This window comes from Polypterus senegalus, chromosome 12, assembly GCF_016835505.1.
Source record: "Polypterus senegalus isolate Bchr_013 chromosome 12, ASM1683550v1, whole genome shotgun sequence".
NCBI lineage: Eukaryota > Metazoa > Chordata > Cladistia > Polypteriformes > Polypteridae > Polypterus > Polypterus senegalus.
The window spans coordinates 161741069-161765402 of NC_053165.1; the positions used below are offsets into that span (position 1 = coordinate 161741069).

The 24334-nt window shown below is 45.1% G+C and overlaps 1 protein-coding gene across 1 annotated transcript in view; it reads right to left on the bottom strand.

The window, feature by feature from the left end:
- Window positions 1-545: 545 nt before the first annotated feature.
- iglon5 (IgLON family member 5) overlaps window positions 546-24334 on the bottom strand; it is a 387846-nt gene continuing 364057 nt past the window's right edge. Inside the window, exons 5-8 of the mRNA XM_039770576.1 lie at window positions 10194-10325; window positions 8593-8713; window positions 3855-4006; window positions 546-2749 (exon numbers count right to left, since the gene is read on the bottom strand). Coding sequence (XP_039626510.1) covers window positions 2652-2749; window positions 3855-4006; window positions 8593-8713; window positions 10194-10325 — 503 coding nt within the window. The 3' untranslated portion in view covers window positions 546-2651. The remainder of the gene's footprint in view (window positions 2750-3854; window positions 4007-8592; window positions 8714-10193; window positions 10326-24334) is intronic.

Sequence of the window (24334 nt, forward strand, 5' to 3'; positions counted from 1 at the left end):
TAACAGTCTCACACCCGCTTAATTCAAGTGAGGGTCGCATGTTCCATGTTATGCCACAGCAGCAGTGGGCACAAGGTACACAACACAACATTATATATAAATGAGATATAGTGCTGAAATCTATGATTTCATAAATGTTTTCTCCCATAAGCCATCTCAGTCTTAAACAATGATCAGTTAGACAATGCAGTGCAATAAATAACTTATCTGTGCAATACATTAGTGATTTTCTATTGTTTAATCTTGATATTCTAGTTGTTATTCTTATTTATTTTTGTTTGTTCTGGTTTATTTTTGCACATAATGGGGCATGGGATGGAATTTTGTTCTTTGAGGACTTCTTTGTGTGGTTTCAAATAAAAAAAGTTAACCCTGATATAAAACATTATCTATCTATCAATTATATAGCGCCTTTCATTATCTATCTATCAATTATATAGCGCCTTTCATTATCTATCTATCTATCATATAGTGCCTTTCATTATCTATCTATCTATCTATCATTATATAGTGCCTTTCATTATCTATCTATCTATCTATCATTATATAGTGCCTTTCATTATCTATCTATCTATACACACACACATATATTTACTATTCATATTATATGTGTGTGTGAATTTCTGGATGTTACAGGGTGTTAAGCTGACAAGGCTGTGCCAAGGCTAAGAATCGATGACACAGGTCACCGCGGTCCAAACCGTATTAAAATGGATCCACAATAATTCTAAGGTGGGGTGCCTGTCTGTAGTGGGCTGCTAAACTCAGAGAAATGTAGTCATGGGAACTCACAAGGTAGGAAGGCAGCTGGTAAATGGCTGGGTGTCCTGGAAATTAGTAGAGTGCTCTGGTAGGAACTACTGTATATACAGCGTGTGTGTGTGTGTGTGTGTGTGAGCCCTGGGATGAACTGTCACCCAGTCCAACAGTGGCTTCTACCTTGTGCCCAATGCTGCCAGGATAGGCTTCACACAATTAAACTTTGAATTGTACAACAATGGGTAAAGATCATTTATAAATGGATGGGTATATTTTATTAAAATATCAATATCTATGTATCATATATATATATATATATATGTAGTGCATGTATAGACAATTATATATGTTTGCAACAACTGCTGTCTATGCAACAATTTCAGAACATCATAACTCGGTAAAGAGGAAAACAAGATGCTGTAAAATGTTGTCCATACCTTAGTTAGCCTTTGAGGTGACCTCAGATAAATGTGTGTTTGACTCCACGCCCCGTCCGTCACGTCTGCAGACACACCAGCTTCATGTCGCGGTTGTTTCAGTGTGGTGTGTTCACAGATACTCCAGTGGTGTTACGTCTGCACTCGTGCACAGCTGCCTCTGCCATGGTCTGCTGCCAGGTGTATGTGCCACGCTGACTCACTGGGCATGTGTGCTGCAGACTAAAGTAATTTACATAAAATAAAAAACTAAAAAACTCAAAACTTATTTTCACATTTGCTTTCCTGTGATGTTGTTCTGTATCTACTGAGCTAGGATGATTTAAAATATATGTATGTGTGTGTGTGTATATTTATACATTCTGTATATACACTTGTAATGTATGTACACACACATATATAATTTGCACACGTATCTCTGTACAGAATATATATAAATGTACACACACACACACACACACGCACACACACAAGGTCTATCAGTAGTGCTCATATTAAAGTGAAGTGTATTCTTTAACGTATCGTGTTATTTTACTCGTTTGCCCTCCCACCCCTGGAAGCATTCTTGGAATTTGTCACCTGTTGAGGTCACTCGCTCAGCAGGTCACATGGGTTATGGCTCATTAATGTCATGGCAGGTCCGATGGCTCTCACGTTGTATATGCCTGTATGTATGTACAGTATGTATGTATATATAAGGTGTGTGTACAGTAAATATTTCGACATACTATCTTTATATACACACTCACGACCTGTAGGTGTACAGTATATAAACGTGTGTGTGTGTCTGTGAGTGTAGCTATGATACGTAAGAGTATATTGCATTTCCACACACTCACATCTCCATATGCAGAGTTTGCGTATCGTCCATTATGTCACATTATGTGCTTCAATGGGTTCTTAGCTCTGTGAATGAAGAACGTCCCCCCGTCCCCCCCCCACTGTCCCCGTGCTGTTGCCAGTTCCTTTGTTCGACCTCCTTCGTGGTGCCCGGTGTTCTCGCGCTGTTTCCCTCTTGCCATGGCTGCTCTACACGTTCCAACATAAGCAGTGGGCGGGGCATGAGATGGGGGCGGAGTAGAATTGAACAAATGGCGGTGCAGTTGACCAAATGAACAGGACTTTGTGTGTTTTTGTGTCATTTTTGCTTTGTCAGTGCCCAGAGAGTTTAGCGGCGTGTCGAGCAGGTTGGTAATGTGCAGCTACTTGATTGAGATGCCCATGCAGCCTAATCGCACCACTGGCACTGCTAAGCTGGCAGGCTGCACTGTGCTGTTACGGTAACAGACAGAGGAGGGAGAAGGAAGCATCTTCTTTTTGATAATTTGGAGGGCAAAGAGAGAAAGAGCTGAAAATGAGAAATGGAAATGGGTGATGGCTCTTGGAAGTAATGCATAATCTTTTGTTCACAGTGATGGGTTCTGTAGTTAAGATCGCCTTCTGAAACGATGCTGCTTAGATCTTCAAGAGCAGGATGAAGATTGCCGTCCACAATGGCATCATGAGGGTGCTGGACACTGAAAAGGTGGCTCCGTCCTTTAATGCTCCAGGTCCTGGGGAGGGAGACACAAAGGGACAGAGAAAGGGAGTTTAGAAAGATGGCTTTGAGCGAGAGAGCGAGCCGTGAAGTGCGCCAGAGGGTGAGCTCTTCTGGTCAAATCAGACAAAGGAGACACGCGCAGGCAGGCAGGCAGGCAGGCAGGCAGAGTGAAAGTCACATTCACGATTAATCAGACGCTTCCCCTTGATGAATATCAAGTTTGTATTCTTCATGATCCATGACATGAATACCGAATGATCCGCTCCGTATTAATCAACAGGCCCTCTTTGGCTTTGCCCGCAGGAGCAGAGAGCTGCAGTTTACACAAATCACCTTTGAACCCAAAGCCCCGACGAAGAGCAGGACACACGTGAAACAAAAAGCTCCCGAGGATCAAGTTGGGTTAGCCATGCGAAGAAGAAGAAGATGTCGGGTGGGACTGGAATGAGGACCCCCAAACGGTGTCTAGGCTGTGGAAACACGAGGGTCAATATACAGTAAACACCACGTACAGACATTACGAGCTTGACGGGCCGTCATTTGCCAAATTTCATAACGTGCCTATCTGGGCAGGACCGGGTCTTTACGATTATGGAGGAGTCCTTGGTCAGAGACAAACAGAACCCTTCTTTATTGATGTTCTTATTGCGATCGTTTTCATCGATGAAGAAGAGCAGCAGACCCCTGCCTGACGTCTAATTCAGAAGGTCCTCTTACCGTAACACAACGTTTCCTCTGTTTGAAGGGGACGTCTTTTATTTTTCAAATCAGTTATTTCTTCACAAACCACGGTAGATATGAATTTACCACCTGAAATTGTGCCCTAAAGTTAAGTGTCGTCAAATAACTTGGAAAAAAAAATATATATATACTGTATATTGTGCTCTCATTGGCGCTTTACAATGGAGGCTGATAGAACAAGGGGCACCAGCGGGTATTAAGTGCTGGAGCCAATTCTGGGTGGGATGCCAGTGCCAGTCTGCCACCGAGTCTAACCTCACCTCATCCGCAGGTCCAGTCGGAGTTGGCACAACACTCTCGGCTGCATCTGAATGGTGGGATGGCACATCTCCTACAAAGAAATCTTAACATTTTAAACAAGGCGGGTGCAGACTTACTGAAGAGAAGCATGCTGTAGTTGTAGGAGCCCAGTTTGTTGGAGGCAAAGCAGGTGTAGTTTCCAAAGTGTTGGGATGTCACGTTGTTGAACATGAGGAGTGAGCGGGTCTTCTCGTTTTGGATCCTGATACCGCTGGTATGTTCAGCAAGCCTAAGAGCCAGAAAAACACAAACAGCTTACAATGGCACGACTCGGAATCTGCAGTCGTGGCCAGAAGTTTGGAGAATGGCACCAGTGCTGGATGGCTGCTTCAGTGTCTTTAGATCTTCTTGTCAGATGTTTCTCTGGTAGACTGACGTGGAATGACAAGCAGTTCAGATGTTTCAAAGGCTTTTACTGACAATGACATGAAGTTTATGTGGCGCAGAGTCCATATCTGCAGTGATGCCCTTCTTTCTTTTTCAAGACCTCTGCCATTCACCCTGGCAGGCTGGTCAATCAACTTTTGGGTCAAATCCCGACTGATGGCAGCTGCCCATTATTGCAGGAACAGAATTGGTGGGTTTGTGTTTGTCCGCCCGCCTCCTGACCACAAGTTCTCAATGGGGAGTTTCCTGGCCATGGACCCCAAATGTCGATGTTTTGTTCTCTGAGCCACTCGGTGGCCCGGTGCTCCATCATGTTGGTCACCAAACTGTTCTTGGATGGTTGGCAGGAGTTGCTTTCGGAGGATATTTTGGGCCCATTTGTGGTGTTATGGGTCCACAGCTCGCTGAGCAAAGGCCATTTAAATAAATAATCACCGCGCTCGCGGCTTCAAGAGGGGGCGTAGTAGTCGTAGCAAGCCACGGGGCGACCTGCGGTGTGGGCGTTTCTCACCAAGTGCACAGGTGAGGGGCTGCCCACATCCGTGATTGTTCCCGTGGCTAATGTGCTGCAGCTGCTATGGCCCCTCGCAATATAGAAGACGCGCGAGTCGGTTGGCAGGACGGAGAGAAAAAGAAAGATCACAAAGAACGAGAGAAAAAAGAAAAGAGGACGGAGGTTATAGGAAGCGAGGAAGCAAGTCGGTGCGAGAGAGAGACAAAGAGCGTATGGGTGAGCGAGCGAACGAGCGCTCGCGGGCAGCTGCGAGGATGCCTGGGTGTTGGGCCTACACCCAGGAGTTGGAGTTGGAAGTTGACCCTGCTGAGCGAGCAGGTAGCGGGAGTGACCAGGGCAAGGCGACTGGCAGTGGTAGGCCGGAAAGGCAGCGGGAGTCGGGAGGCTTGGTTGTGGATTACCCAACGTGAGCGTCCTGGCCGTTGGATGTAAACCAAGTCTCGGGACTGGGATGAGTGCCAGACCGAAGCCAGGGATCGGGAGGTCTCCAGTCTCGTGTGAAGGAGAAAAGGGCAGCTGCGGAGTGCGTCTCGCCTGCTGCTAAGCCCAAGCGGGATAAGCAGGTGAGACGCTAACCGAAAAAAGCACCGAGCTTGGCATTGTTGTTGGTTTTAAAAACTGCTTCCTGTTTGATGTTTTAACCTCGCTTTTAAAGGATTGTTTTTTTTGTAGCATTTTTAACCTCCACGTTTTTCTTTTAATGGATAATTTATTTAATGATTGAAAGACTTTGAATTACTGCACTATTTATTGAACACATTGTTTTTTGATTGCTTTTTAAATAAAAGCACTTTTGCACATTTGAACCATCCCCTTGCTCAGTTGTTGCCTCCACTGTCTAGCTCACCTCGGTTATAGCTATCGACGGTGTTGGGTTCAAGGGCTCCCGAACAGCAATGGGAGCATGGAGTCGAACCCGCATCGTCACACCATTCTTTATTTGTTGCTCGGGGTCAGGGGGCACCACCAGTGCAGCGCTTGGTCAGGAATGAATTGGGCAGGCGGGTGGGAGTGAGGTGAAGACCTTTGGAGGATGGCCTGGTGGGGGTCAAGGAGGGAAGCAAAGTAGCCATCAGGGACAGACTGATATTCTGGGATTGGACTGCTGAGGACTGCTGGGTAAAGTCATTTTCTCTGATGAATCCCCTTTACGACTGTTTGGGGCATCTGGGAAAAAAAGAAAAGGTGAGCGGCACTACCATCAGTCCTGTGCCAGGCCAACAGTAAAGCATCCTGAGACCATTCATGTCAGCCAAGGGAGTGCAGGGCTCACTCACTCACACAGCCATGAATAGAGAATGGCACCAAAACACCCTCGGAGAGCAACCTCTGCCAACCATACAACAACAGTTTGGTGACCAACATGATGGAGCACCGGGCCCGAAGGCCAAAGTGACAACTGAGTGGCTCAGGGAACAAAACATCGACATTTGGGGTCCATGGCCAGGAAACTCTCCATTGAGAACTTGTGGTCAAACGAAAACCCACCAATTCTGACAAACTCCAAGCATTGATTCTGCCATCAGTCGGGATTGGGCCCAGAAGTTGATTGCCAGCCTGTCAGGGCAAATCGCAGAGGTCTTGAAAAAGAAAGAAGGGCCAACACTGCAGATATGGACTCTGCGCCACATAAACTTCATGTCATTGTCAGTAAAAGCCTTTGAAACTTCTGAACTGCTTGTCATTCCACTTCAGTATCCCAGAGAAACATCTGACAAGAAGATCTAAAAGCACTGAGGCAGCAAACCAGCACTGGTGCCATTCTCGAAACTTCTGGCACGACTGTAGGTTGTTACTCTAAATCCATCCATTCCATGTTCAGCTGCTTACTTGGCTGTGGTCACACGGGCAGCAGTCTAAGTAAAGATGCCCAGATGCCCCTTTACTCTCCAACTCCTGCATGGGATACCGAGGCATTCCCAGGAAAGATGGGAGATACAACCTCTCCAGCATGCCCTGGGCCCTCACCCTGAGGACTCTTCTCTTTTGGACATGCCTGAAACATCTCCACTGGTAGGCCTGCAGGTGGCACCCTAATCATAGGCCTAAGCCACCTTGACTGGCTGCTTTTGAGCCCACCTGAGTGATCCACATGAGACTACCACCGCCTTCAAGATGAGCTGGAAGGGTCTCATGCCTTGTGGTTTGGGTGGCAGTCAAAGGCAAACCGACCCCGGATGCCAAGCCTACTTCTAAGGACGTGAACTGTGTGTATCCATCCAGCCATTTATTTTGTAAAACTGCTTTTTCCACTAAAGCAGGGGTGTCCAAATCTGGTCATGGTGGACTGCAGTGGCTGCAGGTTTTCATTCTCACCCTTCTCCTAATCAGTTTTCACTGCTAATTAATTCTTTTCCCTTCATTTTCATAGCCCTGTTTTTAAGGATCCAGTCCTCTCAATCGATTCATTTCTTCAATAAATGGCAGCCAAACAGAAATGAGACGTGAAACAAGCTGACAGATGAACGTCAAACTCCAGCCAGTTTCACTCCAACCAATTCCTTAATGAGAAGCCGATTCTTGCTGTTAATTAAAGCCGTTATTGAATATCAGGACTTGTCGCTGCTCTCGTTCTGCCACATCTGACTGTCGATTTTCTGTTTTTTCTAAGACCACCGTCAAGCTGTTTGGGTGACCTGAGAAGCCCCACATGACTGAGACCTTCACCTTTCTTAATTTTCAGGTGAGCTGGTCATGTGGCGGCTCGTCTTGTGTATCATTTTGGCTTGGCTGCTCATTAAGGAAAAAGAAACAACTAAGGGGGTCCGTGTGACGTCAATTAAAACAAAGGCAAAACAAGTGAATCAGCAGCAAAGACAGCTCACTGATTAAGAAGATGGTGAGAATGAAACCTGCAGCCACTGCAGCCCACCAGGACCGGAGTTGGACACCCCTACACTAAGGGGTCATATGGAGGAGTACCCATCTCTGGAGCATATGGCAAAAGGCAAGAACCAGCCCTTAAGACAGTGCCAGTCTATCACAGGGCACATTCACGGTGTACCAGCTTGGAGAGGAGGAGTAGGAAGAGAATAACAGACACGGGGTGAACATGCAGACCCCCCAAGGACAGTGACCACGCCAGGGACTGAACCCAGCAGCGTTAACACAGGGCGCTACTCCATCGCAGTAAACAAACAACGGACTTGTGAAAAATACATAAAGACCTGTGACTTATTCAGCAGTATGTATTCCTTCATAAGGGTCATCGACCCACCCGCTTTCATGCCCATGTAATCCTTTCACATGACAATGGCAGCAGGGGAGGCCCGAATCTGAATGTGATGCCGTGGGCATTGAGTGTGATGTGACCTGTGAGTCAAAGCTGGAGACGTTGGTGCAAACCCAGACACAGACGGCCTCCACATCTATAGACTCCCACCGGCCATTTATATGACGGCCACATGCAAGTCCCCCCATTTTAGGCTGCCAGCCGGGAGCCAGCAGTGCTACCCGATGGGCCAGCCGCGCTTTTCATATTCAGTGCAATGCTGGACTCGCCTGAGCTGACATTTGAATGGTAATTCATGACTGTGGCCTTGGAAACCTTATCAGGTGGGTAAAGATGGTAGAAGATAATAAAATAACATCTGGGGGGGGGCTCTTAGTAAATTTACAACTTCAGCTCATGGCTCCAAATGCCACTCTTGACAATAACATTATTAACGAAAGGCCGAGTGAGTTTTTCATTCCTGTAATATTATGAGGCACAACGGCAGGGCTTGCATTTTTAATACCTTGGCTCTGCCCCCTGAATGCCACCCCATCGGTCTGGGAGTTAAGGATCAAGCCGGCCATGAAATGAGCGCATGTCTGAAGTTCCTTGGATGGGCTGACTTTTGGGTGATATGCGCCATCCCCGCCCCTACCCCCCCCCACTATCCCACCAAAAACAACCCAACTGTGTCTATTACCTTTTGTCATCTTTGTACCACTCAAAGCTGGCAGCTGGCACTGACATTGCCTCACAGCGCAACAAGGCGGTCTTACCCACTTGGGCGGGCATGTTCTTCCCATCTGTGATCACTGGAGGATCTGAAGAAAAAAGGGCACAAAACGACAGCTCTTAGACAACCTCTTAAATGTTTGAGTTGAACTTTAGAGGGCTGCAAGATTTGAACCCTTGGCAGCACACGAACTGCTGTGCCACTGGGCCACTGCCCCCTGTGTCGCCTGTGCTGCACAAACATCTACTCTTATTGTCTTCTTCTGTTTAATTAGGGGCCCATGGCACAGTTTGAATGTGCAAACCTATTGACTGACGTCAAGTCACTTCTTTTAACCACACAGAATGTCACTTGTGCCAGGCTCGTCCTAAATTGCAGACAGAATTTTGGCATCAGTGACAAAATCCCCAGATTGTTGCGTGCATCTGTCAGTGGAGCTTCTTAAGTGGGAGCAGATTGGAATCAGATGTTTTCTGGGGTGGCGAGAACCTTTTGTGTGTGAACCCCTCCTTCACTTGACTGTGTAGTGCCCACCCCACTGTGATCACATGAAAGAGTGTCATGCGGTGTGAGCCAAAGGCAGACGGCTGGGCCCGAGTTAAGGCCTGGGGGCCTAAGGTTAAGTCCACATTGCTACGATTTTGTTTAAAAACTGTCAATGCCCCACGGGTTGGATGGGCTTCCCGACCAGAGACGGGGATGGTTCCTTACCCATTTGTCCGCGGACAATAAAAGAGACACCCCTGTTGGCATCCCAAACTTTCATTGGCTGTTTGTTTGCTGTCATTCCCACAAGATGAACATCGGACCCCATTTTTTTAATTATGAGTGCAGCAATCTGGGGAGTTCCAAAGGTTTACATTTTCTTGCAACTGTAAATATTGTAAATGCCCCTCGGGTTGGACGGGCATCCCAACCAGAGACGTGGATGGTTCCTTACCCGGACGGGAGACTCCGAACAGGCAGATGGGCAACCCGACCAAGAGAAAGGAAGAAGCCAGACCCAGAAGTGACAGCCCGTGGAGAGCAGCAGCCCTCTGTATCTGTACCCAGTAGGGAATGCTGGGAGATGAAGTCCGGCAATACAGCCCTGCTGGGGCCCATGGGTGCCACAAGGGGGAGCTGTTGGGAGATGCGCTCCCCAAAATGGGAGTTGTGCCATCGGGCAGTGCGTGGCTCTGGCACCAGAAGTGCTCCCGGGTCCTTAATAAAAGGGACTGCACTCCCTCGCCCAGGTCACCCGGAGCTGGGAGGACGTGAAGTAACACTCACCTGGAGGAGGGCAGTGCGGTGCTGAGAAGAAGAGAGGAATTGTGGGGAGACAGAGAGAAATCTGTGCTTTTTGTTAGTTTTCAGGAAATCTGGTTAAAAACAAAATCCTTTATTTGAACCCGGGACTCTTTGTGTGTTCGTGTTGGGGTTGGGCAGGCTGACCCCCCGGTTTCTATCACAATATTTAAAAAAAAAAAAAAAAAGATTGTCCATTAAATAAAAAATAAATCCAAACCCCAAATGTTCTATAAATGCCGCAGTCATACCGGGGGAGACGGAGACGTCCATCTACTCACAGTTGACGGTGACTTGGACTTTGCGCACGTCTATGTTGGAGGGTCCGTTTTCTGTGACACATTCGTATTCGTCCGCCTGGTATCTGGTGATGCCCGTGATTTCCAGAAACTCTCCTTCGCTCATTTCACCATCTGAGGAAAAAGTAAAATGGATCAGCACTGTAGCCCACCGGAGAGCTTTGGTCAGCACCCTGGATGATGAACAGGTTTGTATTTTAGTATTCATGCCTGCGTTTCAGGGGCGCTCAATGTCTCTGCGTGTTTTAAAGAATTCTTATAGTAAATGATGCCAAAGCAAACCAGCAGTTTTCTACGGATATTAGGAAACTGACCCACGACTGTGTACCAATCGACAGGTCCAATCACATCAAGTTTGCGGACGATACAACCGTGGGTGGCCTCATCACCAACAATGACGAGGTGAGCCAACTGGCCCAGTGGTGGAAAGACAACAATCTCTTTCTGAACGTGGGATTTCAGGAGAGGTCATCCACAGCACCCCCCACTGACCATCGATGGTGTAGCTGTGGAAAGGGTGAGAAGCACCAAGTTCATCTCAGAGGACCTCACCTGGTCAGATAACACCACATGAACGGCCAAGAAAGCTCAAACCCGCCCCTACTTTCTACACAAACTGAGGAGAGCACAAGTCCCCCCCACCATCATGTGCTCTTTCTACCGGGGGGCACCATCGAGAGCATCCTCACCAGCTGCATCCCTGTGTGGTATGGAAGTGCCTGCAATGCATAGTGGATGCGCCCAGTAAGATCATTGGTGCCCCACTGCCCGCCCTCAAGGACGTCTTCCTCACCCGCCTCACCCGTAGACTGACTCCTCCCACCCCTTTCACTCCCTCCTCCCCTCCGCTCCACAAGACTGTCAAACAGCTTCATCCACCAAGCTGTCAGGATGCTGGACTGTCCACTAACACCCCTTGCCCCTGCCCCTGGACCGTAACAAGAGTCACTGTCTACCAAGTACCCTACCTCAGCTGGTATTATATAAGTGTAACGGTTGTCACATGTTTTGTGTGCTTTTAACTGTTTGTGCCGCTTGCTCCCTTTAGTAAGGAATATCCTCTTAAGTGATTATCTCTTTAATGGGAGCAGGGGGCCAAACCACGCCAGCGGGTCCTTGCCAAAACGAGCTTTGATGAGATGTAAGGGGGGCCGATTTTAAAAAGGCAAGGAGGTGCGTAGTTGAAAAGAGAGAAGAAAGTTTGTTTAAAGAAAAGAGCTGGGAAGGCGAATGTAATCAGGAAGCTAAGCGGTACAGCAAATAAGACACCGTAATAAGGACGGCTGGGCGCACGGAAAAGGAGTGCAGACTAAACAACAAGGATCTTCGGGGCACACGGCTTTCCCTTGCATTTTTGATACGGGCGTCTGTAATGGACGATCGTTAACGCCAATACACCCGGGTGTGACGGGCTTCAACTTTCAACAAAAGAGTCGTCGCCAGGCCGGTGAGATCGCTTCGTTTACAGATAGATATTCAGTATAACGAGTCAGCGGAACCTCTTTTGACTTGTTCGTTGGTGTTATCGGCGGACTTCCCAGGCCGTTTGGATTATAGACTTAAACCAAAGTTATTATAAATGTGACGGGGGAACGTGTTGGGAATATGTGTGTATGATATACGATGTTCTATCAGACGGTTGTGGAGAGCGCCCTCTTCTACACGGTGGTGTGCTGGGGAGGCAGCATAAAGAAGAGGGACAAACTGGTGAGGAAGGCAGGCTCTATGGTAGGCACGGAGCTGGGCAGTTTGATATCCGTGGCAGAGCAACGGGCGCTGAGCAGACTCCTGTCAATCATGGAGAATCCACTGAACAGGATCATCTCCAGACAGAGGAGCAGCTTCAGAGACAGACTGCTGTCACCATCCTGCTCCACTGACAGACTGAGGAGACCCCACACTATGAGACTTGGGGGGTAAACGTTAATATTATACAAAGTTATTGTCTGTTATACCTGCATTGTTATCACTCTGATATTTAATATTGTTTGTATCAGTATACCGATGCTGGAGTATGGGAATTTCCCCTTGGGATTAATAAAGTATCTATCTATCTATCTATCTATCATATAGTGCCTGTCATTCTATCTATCTATCTATCTATCTATCTATCTTGCCAACTACTCTACATTTCTATCTATCTATTGTGACAGATAGGGGGCGCTCTTGCTCCCTCGAACCCTTGTCCAAGACACCAGAAACCAAGTAAAAGTCCAAAAGTTGACTTTATTTATTATCCACAGTGCACAAAGCACCCTCTCCTCCACAATACTCATATAATAAACCAATACAATAACAATAAACTCTCCACCACTCCCAGACGTGTTGGCCTCCTACCATCCAGCTCAGCTCACCGTCTGGGAGCTGTCACAGTCTTTTCATAGTCCCTGACCCGGAAGTGTTCCAATCCCCATTTCATGTGATCCTTACCACTTCCGGGTCAGATAAAAAGTCCTTTTCTTCATCCCGGAAGTACGTCACTTCTGCTGTCGCTCTGCCTATGACGCACTTCCGGGTTATAGGGCACATGTGACTCTCTAGTCCTCCCTGCAGCTTCCTCTGTTGGCCCCTGGGGTATCCAGCAGGTTTGTAAGGGAAATATCCGTGGTCTATGATTCCCTGCTGGCCTCCGGGGCACCTCCATGCTGCAAGAAGAGCTCCATCTGGCGGCCTGGGGGTATTGGCCATGGTGACAAGCCGGCCATACACCACACTATCTATCTATCTATCTATCTATCTATCTATCTATCTATCTATCTATCTATCTATCTATCTATCTATCTATCTATCTATCTATCTATCTATCTATCTATCTATCTTGCCTACTACTCTATATTTCTTCTATCTATCTATCTATCTATCTATCTATCTATCTATCTATCTATCTATCTATCTATCTATTGTATAGTGCCTTTCACTATCTATCTATCTATCTATCTATCTATCTATCTATCTATCTATCTATCTCTTGTCTTGCTGTTTCTCTGTGTGTCGATTGCTTTGGTCTGGAGTGGAAATGGCCTTTGTGCTAGCAGGAGAGTGAGTTGAGTTTAGCTTTTTCTTTTTTCCTTTTTTTTCTATTTCTTTTTTCTAGTCATTTCTCTTAATTCTTTGCTGTGTTATTTATATATAGTCATTATTTCAAGTTTATTTAGTGTTTTTTTTTAAAAGAAGTGGCTAGGATGGCTGTGTCCCGAGGGATACAGCCAGGCCTTTTGCCACATGGCTTCGAAAAACTTAGCAGAAGAAATGGCATCAAATTGATTGTTGATCCAGTAGTTTCAGTAGAGAAGTGTGTTACTGAAATTGGAAAAATAATTGGATGTAAAAACATTATTTCTGCTTCAAGAATGAATAAGGCTGTCGTGATATTTCTAAATGAAGAGGCCTTAGTTCACCAACTGGTTCAGGAAGGCCTAGTCATTAATGGAACCCTCATTTCTGTTTTGCCGCTTTCAACTCCTGCAAAGAGGATTATAATCTCTAATATTCCTCCTTTCTTGAAGAATGAACTGCTACGTACTGAATTGAGAAGGTATGGCGAGATTATTTCTGACATTACTATGATTCCTTTGGGGTGTAAACAGCCAGAATTAAAACATGTGGTCTCATTTAGGAGACAGGTTTTTATGCTCCTCAACAGAGGTTACAATGAGTTAGATGTTGCTCTGAAATTCAAAGTAGATGGATGTGATTATATTGTGTTTATATCTTCTGATTCAATGAAATGTTTTAAATGTGGCCGTGCAGGGCACAAAGCAGTTGACTGTAAAAGAGCTGATTGTAGTCATGCTATGGGTGGAAACACAAATGCAGTGAGCGAGTCAGATATAGAGGATGAGTCTGAGACTCCGACTCCGATGCTGAAGATCAGCAGATTGTTGTCTGTGAGGTATCCACAGGTACTCTTAGCTCAACTGTAGGAAGTTCTGATAATCAGATACCCAGTTGTAGCTCCACAGTTGAAAGGAGTGAAATAAAGAAAGCTGAGATAAAAATGCCTGAAGTGGATGGATCGGCCGAGGCCGAGTTGAAGTCCTCTACTGTGAATATAAATCAGGATGAAGAAAAGGGCCAAGCTAAGACCGAGGTTATGCAGCCTGTCATTGAAACGACACCAACTGAGGTGGATGACATTGAAGGTCTGAATGCTGCGCTGCTACCTGTGAGCCATCTAAGGTGGATGAGCAGACCGAGGCCAGTCCTGAGTCCACAGTCCACAGTGAAACTGCTTGCCCTCTCTTAAATGTCAAAGCTGTGGCAGAAACTGAACCAGGCACTAATTCAGGCAGTGCAGTTAGGGAAGAAAAAGCTGGAATTGTTGAGGAAATGAATGTGAAGAAGAATGGACGACACTCCCCAGAAAGAGGAAAGAAACCTCAGACGGTGGAGTAGGAGCCAAGAGAAGTAACAAAATGAACCTGACAGAGGGGGCTGACGTGTCTTTAAAGAATCGTCTTCTAAGTACCAGAGAGGTGACAATTAGCCCAGAGTGTGAGGGGAGTCAGCAGGGTGGTGAGGACAGTGACTCTTGTATGTCAAGTGACAATTTAACTGGCACTCTTGGAAAAACGAGTACAGCACTGAAAGCATTCTGAGCTTTCTGGATTTTCTTGAAGGCAAAAGGAAGGTGAATGTTGTAGAACATTTTCCTGACCTGGAACTTTTTTTGGTTTCAGCCAAGCGAGTTATGCGCAATGCTGTTCCTTTGGGAATGGAAAGAAAAGAGTTTAATCGTTTAAAGAATGTTATCAGTAAAGTTAGAAAGTCTCTCACCTCCAGCACATAATGGCTCCACACCAGCTCCTCTCTTTTCATTAGTTAAAGTTCTTCTTGTCATTGCTGCTCCGTTTCTTTTCTTTCTAATGCCTGTTTTCTCTTTGGGCTCTTTGAACGTTAACGGCTGCAGAGACTCCTTAAAGAGAGCCGTACTTTTCAATATTTGGAACAGAAAAAACTAGATGTTACTTTTCTTCAAGAAACTCATACTGACCCAATGAATGAGTCGGAGTGGCAGAGGGACTGGAGTGGGACATCGATTCTGAGCCACGGCTCCAGTGCCAGCGCAGGGGTGGCAGTGCTCTTCAGTAAGGCGTTTCTCCCGGAGTCCATTGACTGTTTTGAGCAAATTAAAGGTCGTCTCATGAAGGTCGTTATGCGTATTCAGGGAAAAACATTATTTTCTTAAATGTCTACGCTCCAAATGAAGGCAAAGAGAGATTTCTTTTTTCTTTTGTTAAAAGACGTGCTAGCTGAGTGCAGTTCAGAGGACGCGTGTTCTTAGCTGGCGATTTTAATTGCACTGAAAATGCAGAGATGGACAGGAATGGAGCTGAGCCTCACCCGGGTCAGTCAAGGTGTTGCAGTCGGTCCTTCATCAGCAAGAACTTGTGGATGTGTGGAGAGAGTCGAACCCGAGCGAGACAGTACACATGGCTCAAGGCCTCCAGTGGCATGTTATCCATGGCAAGGCTGGACAGGATTTATACGTTACGGCACAATCTGAACCTCATTTTGGGCTCTTGTCTTCTGCCCACAGGGTTTTCAGACCATAGTTTAGCTCTCACTCGTTTCTCTTTGGGGTCTGAGCGTAATTTTAAATCATTCTGGCACTTTAATACTAAACTTCTTAAAGACTCTCTATTTCTTCAACACTTTCGTCTCTTTTGGGACAAATGGAGACTCAGCAAAATGAATTCTCATCTCTGAAGCAATGGTGGGACGTCTCCAAGGTCCAAATTAAACTCTTTTGCCAGTTTTATTCTGAACATTCTTCTAGAAAGGTCACCATGGCCATTAAAGAACTGGAAGAGGACATTGGGATAATTCAAACCAAACTGGAAACCGGTTTTAATGCCAATTTGCTTGAGTCTCTAAAAGACAAAAAAGATTCTCTGAGGTCCCTGCTGGATGAACAGGTGAAGCGCCATTGTCAGGGGGAGATTCCAGAATATTTCCCAAATAGACGCCCCTACGCAGTTTTTCTTTTCATTGGAGAAGAAGGTTGCTCAGGCAAAAATCATTCACTGTCTGAAAACTGCAGATGGGACTGAAATGACGGAGACCGAGGAGATCCGGAATTTGCCTTAAATTTTACAAAGACTTATTCTCTGCAGAAACAGTGGACTTGTCTTCAAACACAGAAATTTTCTTTAATGACCTACCACAGCTGACTCCATCCACCAAGGAAGAGCTCGACCTGCCACTATCACTGGAGGAGCTCACTAGAGCTCTTGGGAGTTTAAATCAGAACAAAGCCCCTGGGATCGATGGACTTCCCGTCGAATTCTACAAGTCCTTTTGGGATATCATGGGTAAGGACTTCCTGACTGTGTTTGTGGAGAGCATCAGGGATAAAGAACTTCCTGTGAGTTGTCGGAGAGCAGTTTTGACTCTTTTACCTAAAAAAGGGGATCTCTGCAACATAAAAAACTGGCGACCGGTCAGCCTGCTCTGCTCAGACTATAAAATCTTTTCTAAAGCGCTGGCTCTTCGTCTGAGGACTGTCATGAACTGCTTGGTGGCCTTGATCAGTCATACTGTGTCCCTGAACGATGTATTTTTGATAACATTTTCTTTGTGCGGGATTTGGTATCTGCCTCTGAGATTTTTGGTTTTAAGCGGGTCTCATCTCACTGGATCAAGAGAAGGCCTTTGACCGGGTAGACCACCAGTATTTATTTACAGTTCTAAAGAGGTTTGGTTTTGGTGAGACCTTTCTAGGATATATTAAATTAATGTACACGAATGTGTTTAGTGTTTTAAAAATTAATGGAGGGTTGGGAGCCCCATTTTCTGTTACAAGGGCATTCGTCAGGGGTGTGCACTCTCCGGTATGCTATACTCGCTGTCCATAGAGCCCCTGCTCCACAGACTTCGCCAATGTCTTCACGGCCTGTCATTGCCTGTGTGTCCCACTGCATCTTTTAAGGTGGTGGCATATGCTGACGATGTCACAGTTGTCATCACTGAACCTGATGATGTTGTCCTGCTGCAGGACTGTTTACAGGTGTTTCAAACGGTGTCATCTGCCAGGGTCAACTGGTCCAAATGTAATGCCTTTCTGATGGGCAACTGGGACTGTCCTCCCCCAAACCTCCCAAGTGGTCTAACATGGAACTCTAAGGTATTTAAACATCTGGGAATTTACATTGGGAAGTCTGGAGCCACAGCTGATAACTGGGAGGGCTTAATTGATCAAATTCAGGGGAGACTGAAGAAATGGAAATGGGTGGTCGCCAAGCTCTCTTTTCGGGGTAGGGTGCTAATTATTAATAATTTAATTGCTTCAATGCTTTGGCATAAATTTAGGTGTGCAGATCCTCCGTTTTGGCTTTTAAAAGAAATTCAGGGATATTACTAGATTTTTTGGGATAAACTTCATTGGGTTAAACGCAGTGTGATACATCTGCCTGTGGATGAAGGTGGTCAGGGCTTGGTGGACATTCTGAGTAGAATTGAAGCTTTTAGGCTGACAGATTTACAACGTCTCTTGTATGCCCCTCAGCCTTTACTGTGGAGGAGTTTAGCATTCGCTTTTTTTCACAGGGTCGGAAATCTCAATTTTGATTGCAACTCCTTTTCATTGATATCAAGCGATTGGCTATCTGTGCTGCCCACCTTTTACGCAACATGTTATTGATTTGGCACACCAAAACAAACAGAGTGGGAATTAATGTGGAGTCAGTCTTCTGGTTACTTGAAGAACCGGTAATATGGAATCCAGTCTTGGAGTTTGACTCGGTTAGTTTAAACTCACTGCTAATGAACAAAGGCTTTACCAAAGTACCCAACTTTATTGATCCGTCAGCAACCAGTGGAAGTCTGGGGCAGCTGTGGCACATGAGCTCGGGATTAGGTCTGTCCGTCTTGGGGGGTCGATAATCAACAAACTTAAAGTCTCTTTAGTGCAATTGGGTGCAGGTCCTCTGTGTGAGGATTATATCTCTGGAGATCTTATAAAGAGGCAGAACCTCCTGAATGTATCATTACAATTAAACCAAATGTAAAAGATTTTATCAGTTCTAATAACTCCATTTTAACAATTAATCACATAAATGGAATTTCGTTCCAAAATTTGTCAAAAAAAGAATTGTATGACTGGTGTCTTAAAGTGTCCCATTTTATGTATTTGAAAGACATGACTGATACCCTGTGGAGGAACACTCTGTGTCTGCATGACACGACATCTCCAGCATGGAGGACTTTATATAAACCGCCAATTGAGAAAAGAGTTGGGGACCTGCAGTGGAGGATCCTACATGGAGCAATAGCCACCAATTCATTTTTAAAAACCATTGGTGCCAGCACAACAGATCAGTGTCCATTCTGCCTTCAGAAAGAAACAATTTATCATTTATTTCTGTATTGTACCAGATTACAACCACTGCTGCATTTTCTTGATTTATTGTTCAAGGATTTGGGAATTATATTTAATAACCTCATTTATATTTTTGGAATGTCTGTGTCAAAACTTTGTAAAAGACAATGTTTACTTGGCAATTTTTTGTTAGGCCAGGCCAAGATGGCAACGTTAAAAACGAGAAGAAATAGAGATAAAGATCAGAAAACTACTGATGCTCTGTTAATGTTTAAGGTCCTCCTTCAAAGAAGATTGAGAATCGAATTTGAATATTTTAAACTTATTAATCAATTAGATATATTTAGAGAATTTGGGCTGTAAATGATGTTTTATGCTCCTTGGAAGTGCCTGTCATTCTATCTATCTATCTATCTATCTATCTATCTATCTATCTATCTATCTATCTTGCCAACTACTCTACATTTCTATCTATCTATTGTGACAGATATGAACCCTTGTAGGAAACCAAGTAAAAGTCCAAAAGTTGACTTTATTTATATCACACAGTGCACAAAACACCCTCTCCTCCACAATACTCATATAATAAACCAATACAATAACAATAAACTCTCCACCACTCCCAGACGTGTTGGCCTCCTACCATCAGCTCAGCTCACCGTCTGGGAGCTGTCACAGTCTTTTTATGACCGGAATTGTTCCAATCCCCATTTCATGTGATCCTTACCACTTCGGGTCAGATGTCCTTTTTTCATCCGAAGTACGTCACTTCTGCTGTCGCTCTGCCTATGACGCACTTCCGGGTTATAGGGCACATGTGACTCTCTAGTCCTCCCTGCAGCTTCCTCTGTTGGCCCCTGGGGTATCCAGCAGGTTTGTAAGGGAAATATCCGTGGTCTATGATTCCCTGCTGGCCTCCGGGGCACCTCCATGCTGCAAGAAGAGCTCCATCTGGCGGCCTGGGGGTATTGGCCATGGTGACAAGCCGGCCATACACCACACTATCTATCTATCTATCTATCTATCTATCTATCTATCTATCTATCTATCTATCTATCTATCTATCTATCTATCTATCTATCTATCTATCTATCTATCTATCTATCTATCTATCTATTGTATAGTGCCTTTCACTCTATCTATCTATCTATCTATCTATCTATCTATCTATCTATCTATCTATCTATCTATCTATCTATCTATCTATCTATCTATCTATCTATCTGTTATATAGTGCCTTTCATCCTATCTATCTATCTATCTATCTATCTATCTATCTATCTATCTATCTACAGTGGTGTGAAAACTATTTGCCCCTTGCTGATTTCTTATTCTTTTGCATGTTTGTCACACAAAATGTTTCTGATCATCAAACACATTTAACCATTAGTCAAATATAACACAAGTAAACACAAAATGCAGTTTTTAAATTATGGTTTTTATTATTTAGGGAGAAAAAAATCCAAACCTACATGGCCCTGTGTGAAAAAGTAATTGCCCCCTTGTTCAAAAATCACCTAACTGTGGTGTATCACACCTGAGTTCAATTTCCTGATTACTGCCACACCTTTTCAATCAAGAAATCACTTAAATAGGAGCTGCCTGACACAGAGAAGTAGACCAAAAGCACCTCAAAAGCTAGACATCATGCCAAGATCCAAAGAAATTCAGGAACAAATGAGAACAGAAGTCATTGAGATCTATCAGTCTGGTAAAGGTTATAAAGCCATTTCTAAAGCTTTGGGACTCCAGCAAACCACAGTGAGAGCCATTATCCACAAATGGCAAAAACATGGAACAGTGGTGAACCTTCCCAGGAGTGGCCGGCCGACCAAAATTACCCCAAGAGCACAGAGACGACTCATCCGAGAGGTCACAAAAACCCCAGGACAACGTCTGAAGAACTGCAGGCCTCACTTGCCTCAATTAAGGTCAGTGTTCACGACTCCACCATAAGAAAGAGACTGGGCAAAACGGCCTGCATGGCAGATTTCCAAGGCGCAAACCACTGTTAAGCAAAAGAACATTAGGGCTCGTCTCAATTTTGCTAAGAAACATCTCAATGATTGTCAAGACTTTTGGGAAAATACCTTGTGGACTGATGAGACAAAAGTTGAAGTTTTTGGAAGGCAAATGTCCCGTTACATCTGGCGTAAAAGGAACACAGCATTTCAGAAAAGAACATCATACCAACAGTAAAATATGGTGGTGGTAGTGTGATGGTCTGGGGTTGTTTTGCTGCTTCAGGACCTGGAAGGCTTGCTGTGATAGATGGAACCATGAATTCTACTGTCTACCAAAAATCGTGAAGGAGAATGTCCGCCATCTGTTCGTCAACTCAAGCTGAAGCGATCTTGGGTGCTGCAACAGGACAATGACCCAAAACACACCAGCAAATCCACCTCTGAATGGCTGAAGAAAAACCAAATGAAGACTTTGGAGTGGCCTAGTCAAAGTCCTGACCTGAATCCAATTGAGATGCTATGGCATGACCTTAAAAAGGCGCTTCATGCTAGAAAACCTTCAAATAAAGCTGAATTACAACAATTCTGCAAAGATGAGTGGGCCAAAATTCCTCCAGAGCGCCTAAAGACTCATTGCAAGTTATCGCAAACGCTTGATTGCAGTTATTGCTGCTAAGGGTGGCCCAACCAGTTATTAGGTTCAGGGGCAATTACTTTTCACACAGGGCCATGTAGGTTTGGATTTTTCTCCCTAAATAATAAAACCATCATTTAAAAACTGCATTTTGTGTTTACTTGTGTTATATTTGACTAATGGTTAAATGTGTTTGATGATCAGAAACATTTTGTGTGACAAACATGCCAAAGAATAAGAAATCAGGAAGGGGGCAAATAGTTTTTCACACCACTGTATCTATCTATCTATCTATCTATCTATCTATCTATCTATCTATTGTATAGTGCCTTTCACTCTATCTATCTATCTATCTATCTATTGTATAGTGCCTTTCACTCTATCTATCTATCTATCTATCTATCTATCTATCTATCTATCTATCTATCTATCTATCTAATTGATCATTTTTTGCTATGCTAACTCTATAGCTCTTCACTGATGCTAATCTGATTTGCGACCTGTCCTGCCAAATTGATGTTACTCGATTATGTCATCCTCATTTGTAAGTTACTTTGGATAAAAGTGTCGGCAAAGCAAATAAATGTAAATGTAGGACTGGCTCTACAGAACAAGCCTCAGAGCCACCAAACTCAGATGGCAATGGGGCGAAGGCTCAACGTGAAAGTTTCAAAATGTCCCAAACAGACAATAGGGAAACCAGAAATGTACAAGAAAAGTTCTTGTACAATTTTAATAATTCATAAAGAGAATCACAAAAGACAAGGCAGGAAAGGGGGCCAAAACTGAAAGAGCAGCACCCCCCAAAACACCACTTTACAAGCAAAGCGGGGGGCCAAAGCCAGGAATTCTGACAAAGAAAGATTCACAAAATCAACATCAGGAGGCCCAACAGGCAGACAACTTCAGCCTGTCCTTAATTACTTACTGGGCGGGGCTTGTAGCATCAGCAGGTGGCCCCGCCTCCTCGGGCTCCACATGCAAGACAAAAGGAATCGGACCAGAAGTGCAAAACTAACATGATTTAAAAATATCAAACTCTCGATAATCAAAATATGAGTTCAATCAAACAATATAAAGAAGGAAACAAAGAGAAAATCAACAATATTTATAGCATATTATTTCAAGGACCACAGAAAATTGAATAAAACAGAAAAGCCTGGCGGAAACACAACTCAGTTGAGCCAAGAAAAGATGGAGGGGGGGGGCGCAAAGGGGGTCCAGGAGGGACGGCCGTCGTCCAAACCTGCTGGAAGACCAGCGAAGGCGCATTATTACTGCTCATCAGCGCCAATCTGCTTCTGGGCCTGCTAATTCCTGCCAGATGAAGACGCAGACACGAAAACAATTTTCTCTAATATTGTTATTTTTTTTTTTTGCTTTATGAAATGCTTTCATGGAATTCCGGAGGGGCTCACATATTTTGCAGACAATGTTTAAAATATCTTTGAAGTCAAAGTTAGAGAGAGAAAGAAAATCGCACTCGATTTGGTGAATGTTACCTGCCTGGTGGGCTCAACGTCAAACTGTCCTTTGGGCAGACAAATTAGAAACCAGATGGCACTTGTGTTGTCGTGATATTCTCCTCTACTTACCATTCCTTTACCTGTTTTCTTCAGGGTGTGGTGGGCCCTTTCCTGGCAGGGATGCGTCCACACTGGGAGGACTGGGGGAGCAAGCATGACCAGAGCGTTACCTCCCCCAGAACACTAGATGGCAGCCCCCCTGATTTTCAGTGGTGCTTAGGGCTCCATGGGAGTTGGAGTTTGGTACAGCCCAGTTGGGGCTCGTGGGCACTGCCAGCAGCTGCTGAGCCCTCATGGGCAGCTCTTCTGCCACACCCACAGGTGCTGCCGGAAGTAGGTCATGAAACACCAGGAACACTTCTGGGTGCCTTATATAGGGGGCCAGCAGACACGACTCGGAGGGCCAGAGTTGGAATGAAGGAAGAAAAGGAAGGAATAGAGAAAGACAAGAGTGTCGAGCTTGTTGGGAACTGTGTTGGCCTGCGGGAGACGCACCTGTTGCTGCCACAAAGGGTAAGTTGGTCTACGGTCGCACCTCAACATTAGCACACATACACAGAAGTACCATATTAACCCTTAAACCGCCGGAACTGCCTATACTCGTGTCTCAGTGCAATGGGGCCTCACAACAAGCGCTGAATGTCCCTGTGGTGAGCCCACCCAGACAATGGACCACATTCTCCATAAATATTCCCGAGGCCCTACTTGTACCGATGAAGACCTTAAGGATGCTAATGACGCCACTCTTACCTGATACCTTATATGGCAGTGGCGTGATAAGGTATGATGATGAGGGCAATTTGCCAGCGCACAGGGGCTGAGTATTTTCAGCGACATGCATTCGTTGAACGCCACAACCGGCGCTAGTCGCTTCCCAGGGCAATTTGCCAGCATGCCGGAGCTGACCAGTCTGCGCCGTACGTTCATTGAGCAGCCAGCTCAGGACCACTGGCGCCCCCTGCAGCCTCGCTGTCTCTGGGATTCAACCACTGCACTAGACTAGCCTGCCAGCATCAGTTGGCAAAAACTGAATGGCGCTGCACATCGTCTCGCTGACATACCACCTTTGATTATACAGCAGGAGTGTGTCCAGAAATGACACGGGGGCTTCTTCACACTTACAGTGATATGCCTTTATAGCGCCTCACTGGGACTGCCATTCATTAGCCATAACAGACATTGTTCTTCTTTTTCTGTAATTATTTGCATATGCTTGTTGTTTGTTTATTACAATATTTGTTAAACTTCTATAAAAAAACTACATGTCCCACTGGGCCAAATAAAGGACTGCATATCAATTCTATAGCGCCTTTCCTATTGATCTGTCTATCTATTATATATATATATATATAAATATCATTGTCTACCTTTGTGGATCTGTAGCCTCAAATATATAAATATATACATACTGTATGTGTAGATAGTGTGATATTTGGCCAGCTTATCATCCCGGCCAATACCCCCAGGCCACTAGATGGAGCCCTCCCTGCAGTATGGAGGTGCCCCGAAGACCAGCAGGGACTCATGGACGGTGTAGTTTTTATTCTCAGCCCTGCTGGATACCTCAGGGGCCGCAAGAGGGGGCTGCAGGGAGGACCGAGGACTCATTTGTGCCCTATGACCCGAAAGCTTGTCATAGGAAGAGCGAGCTTCGGGGTGAAGAAAGAACTTTTACCTGA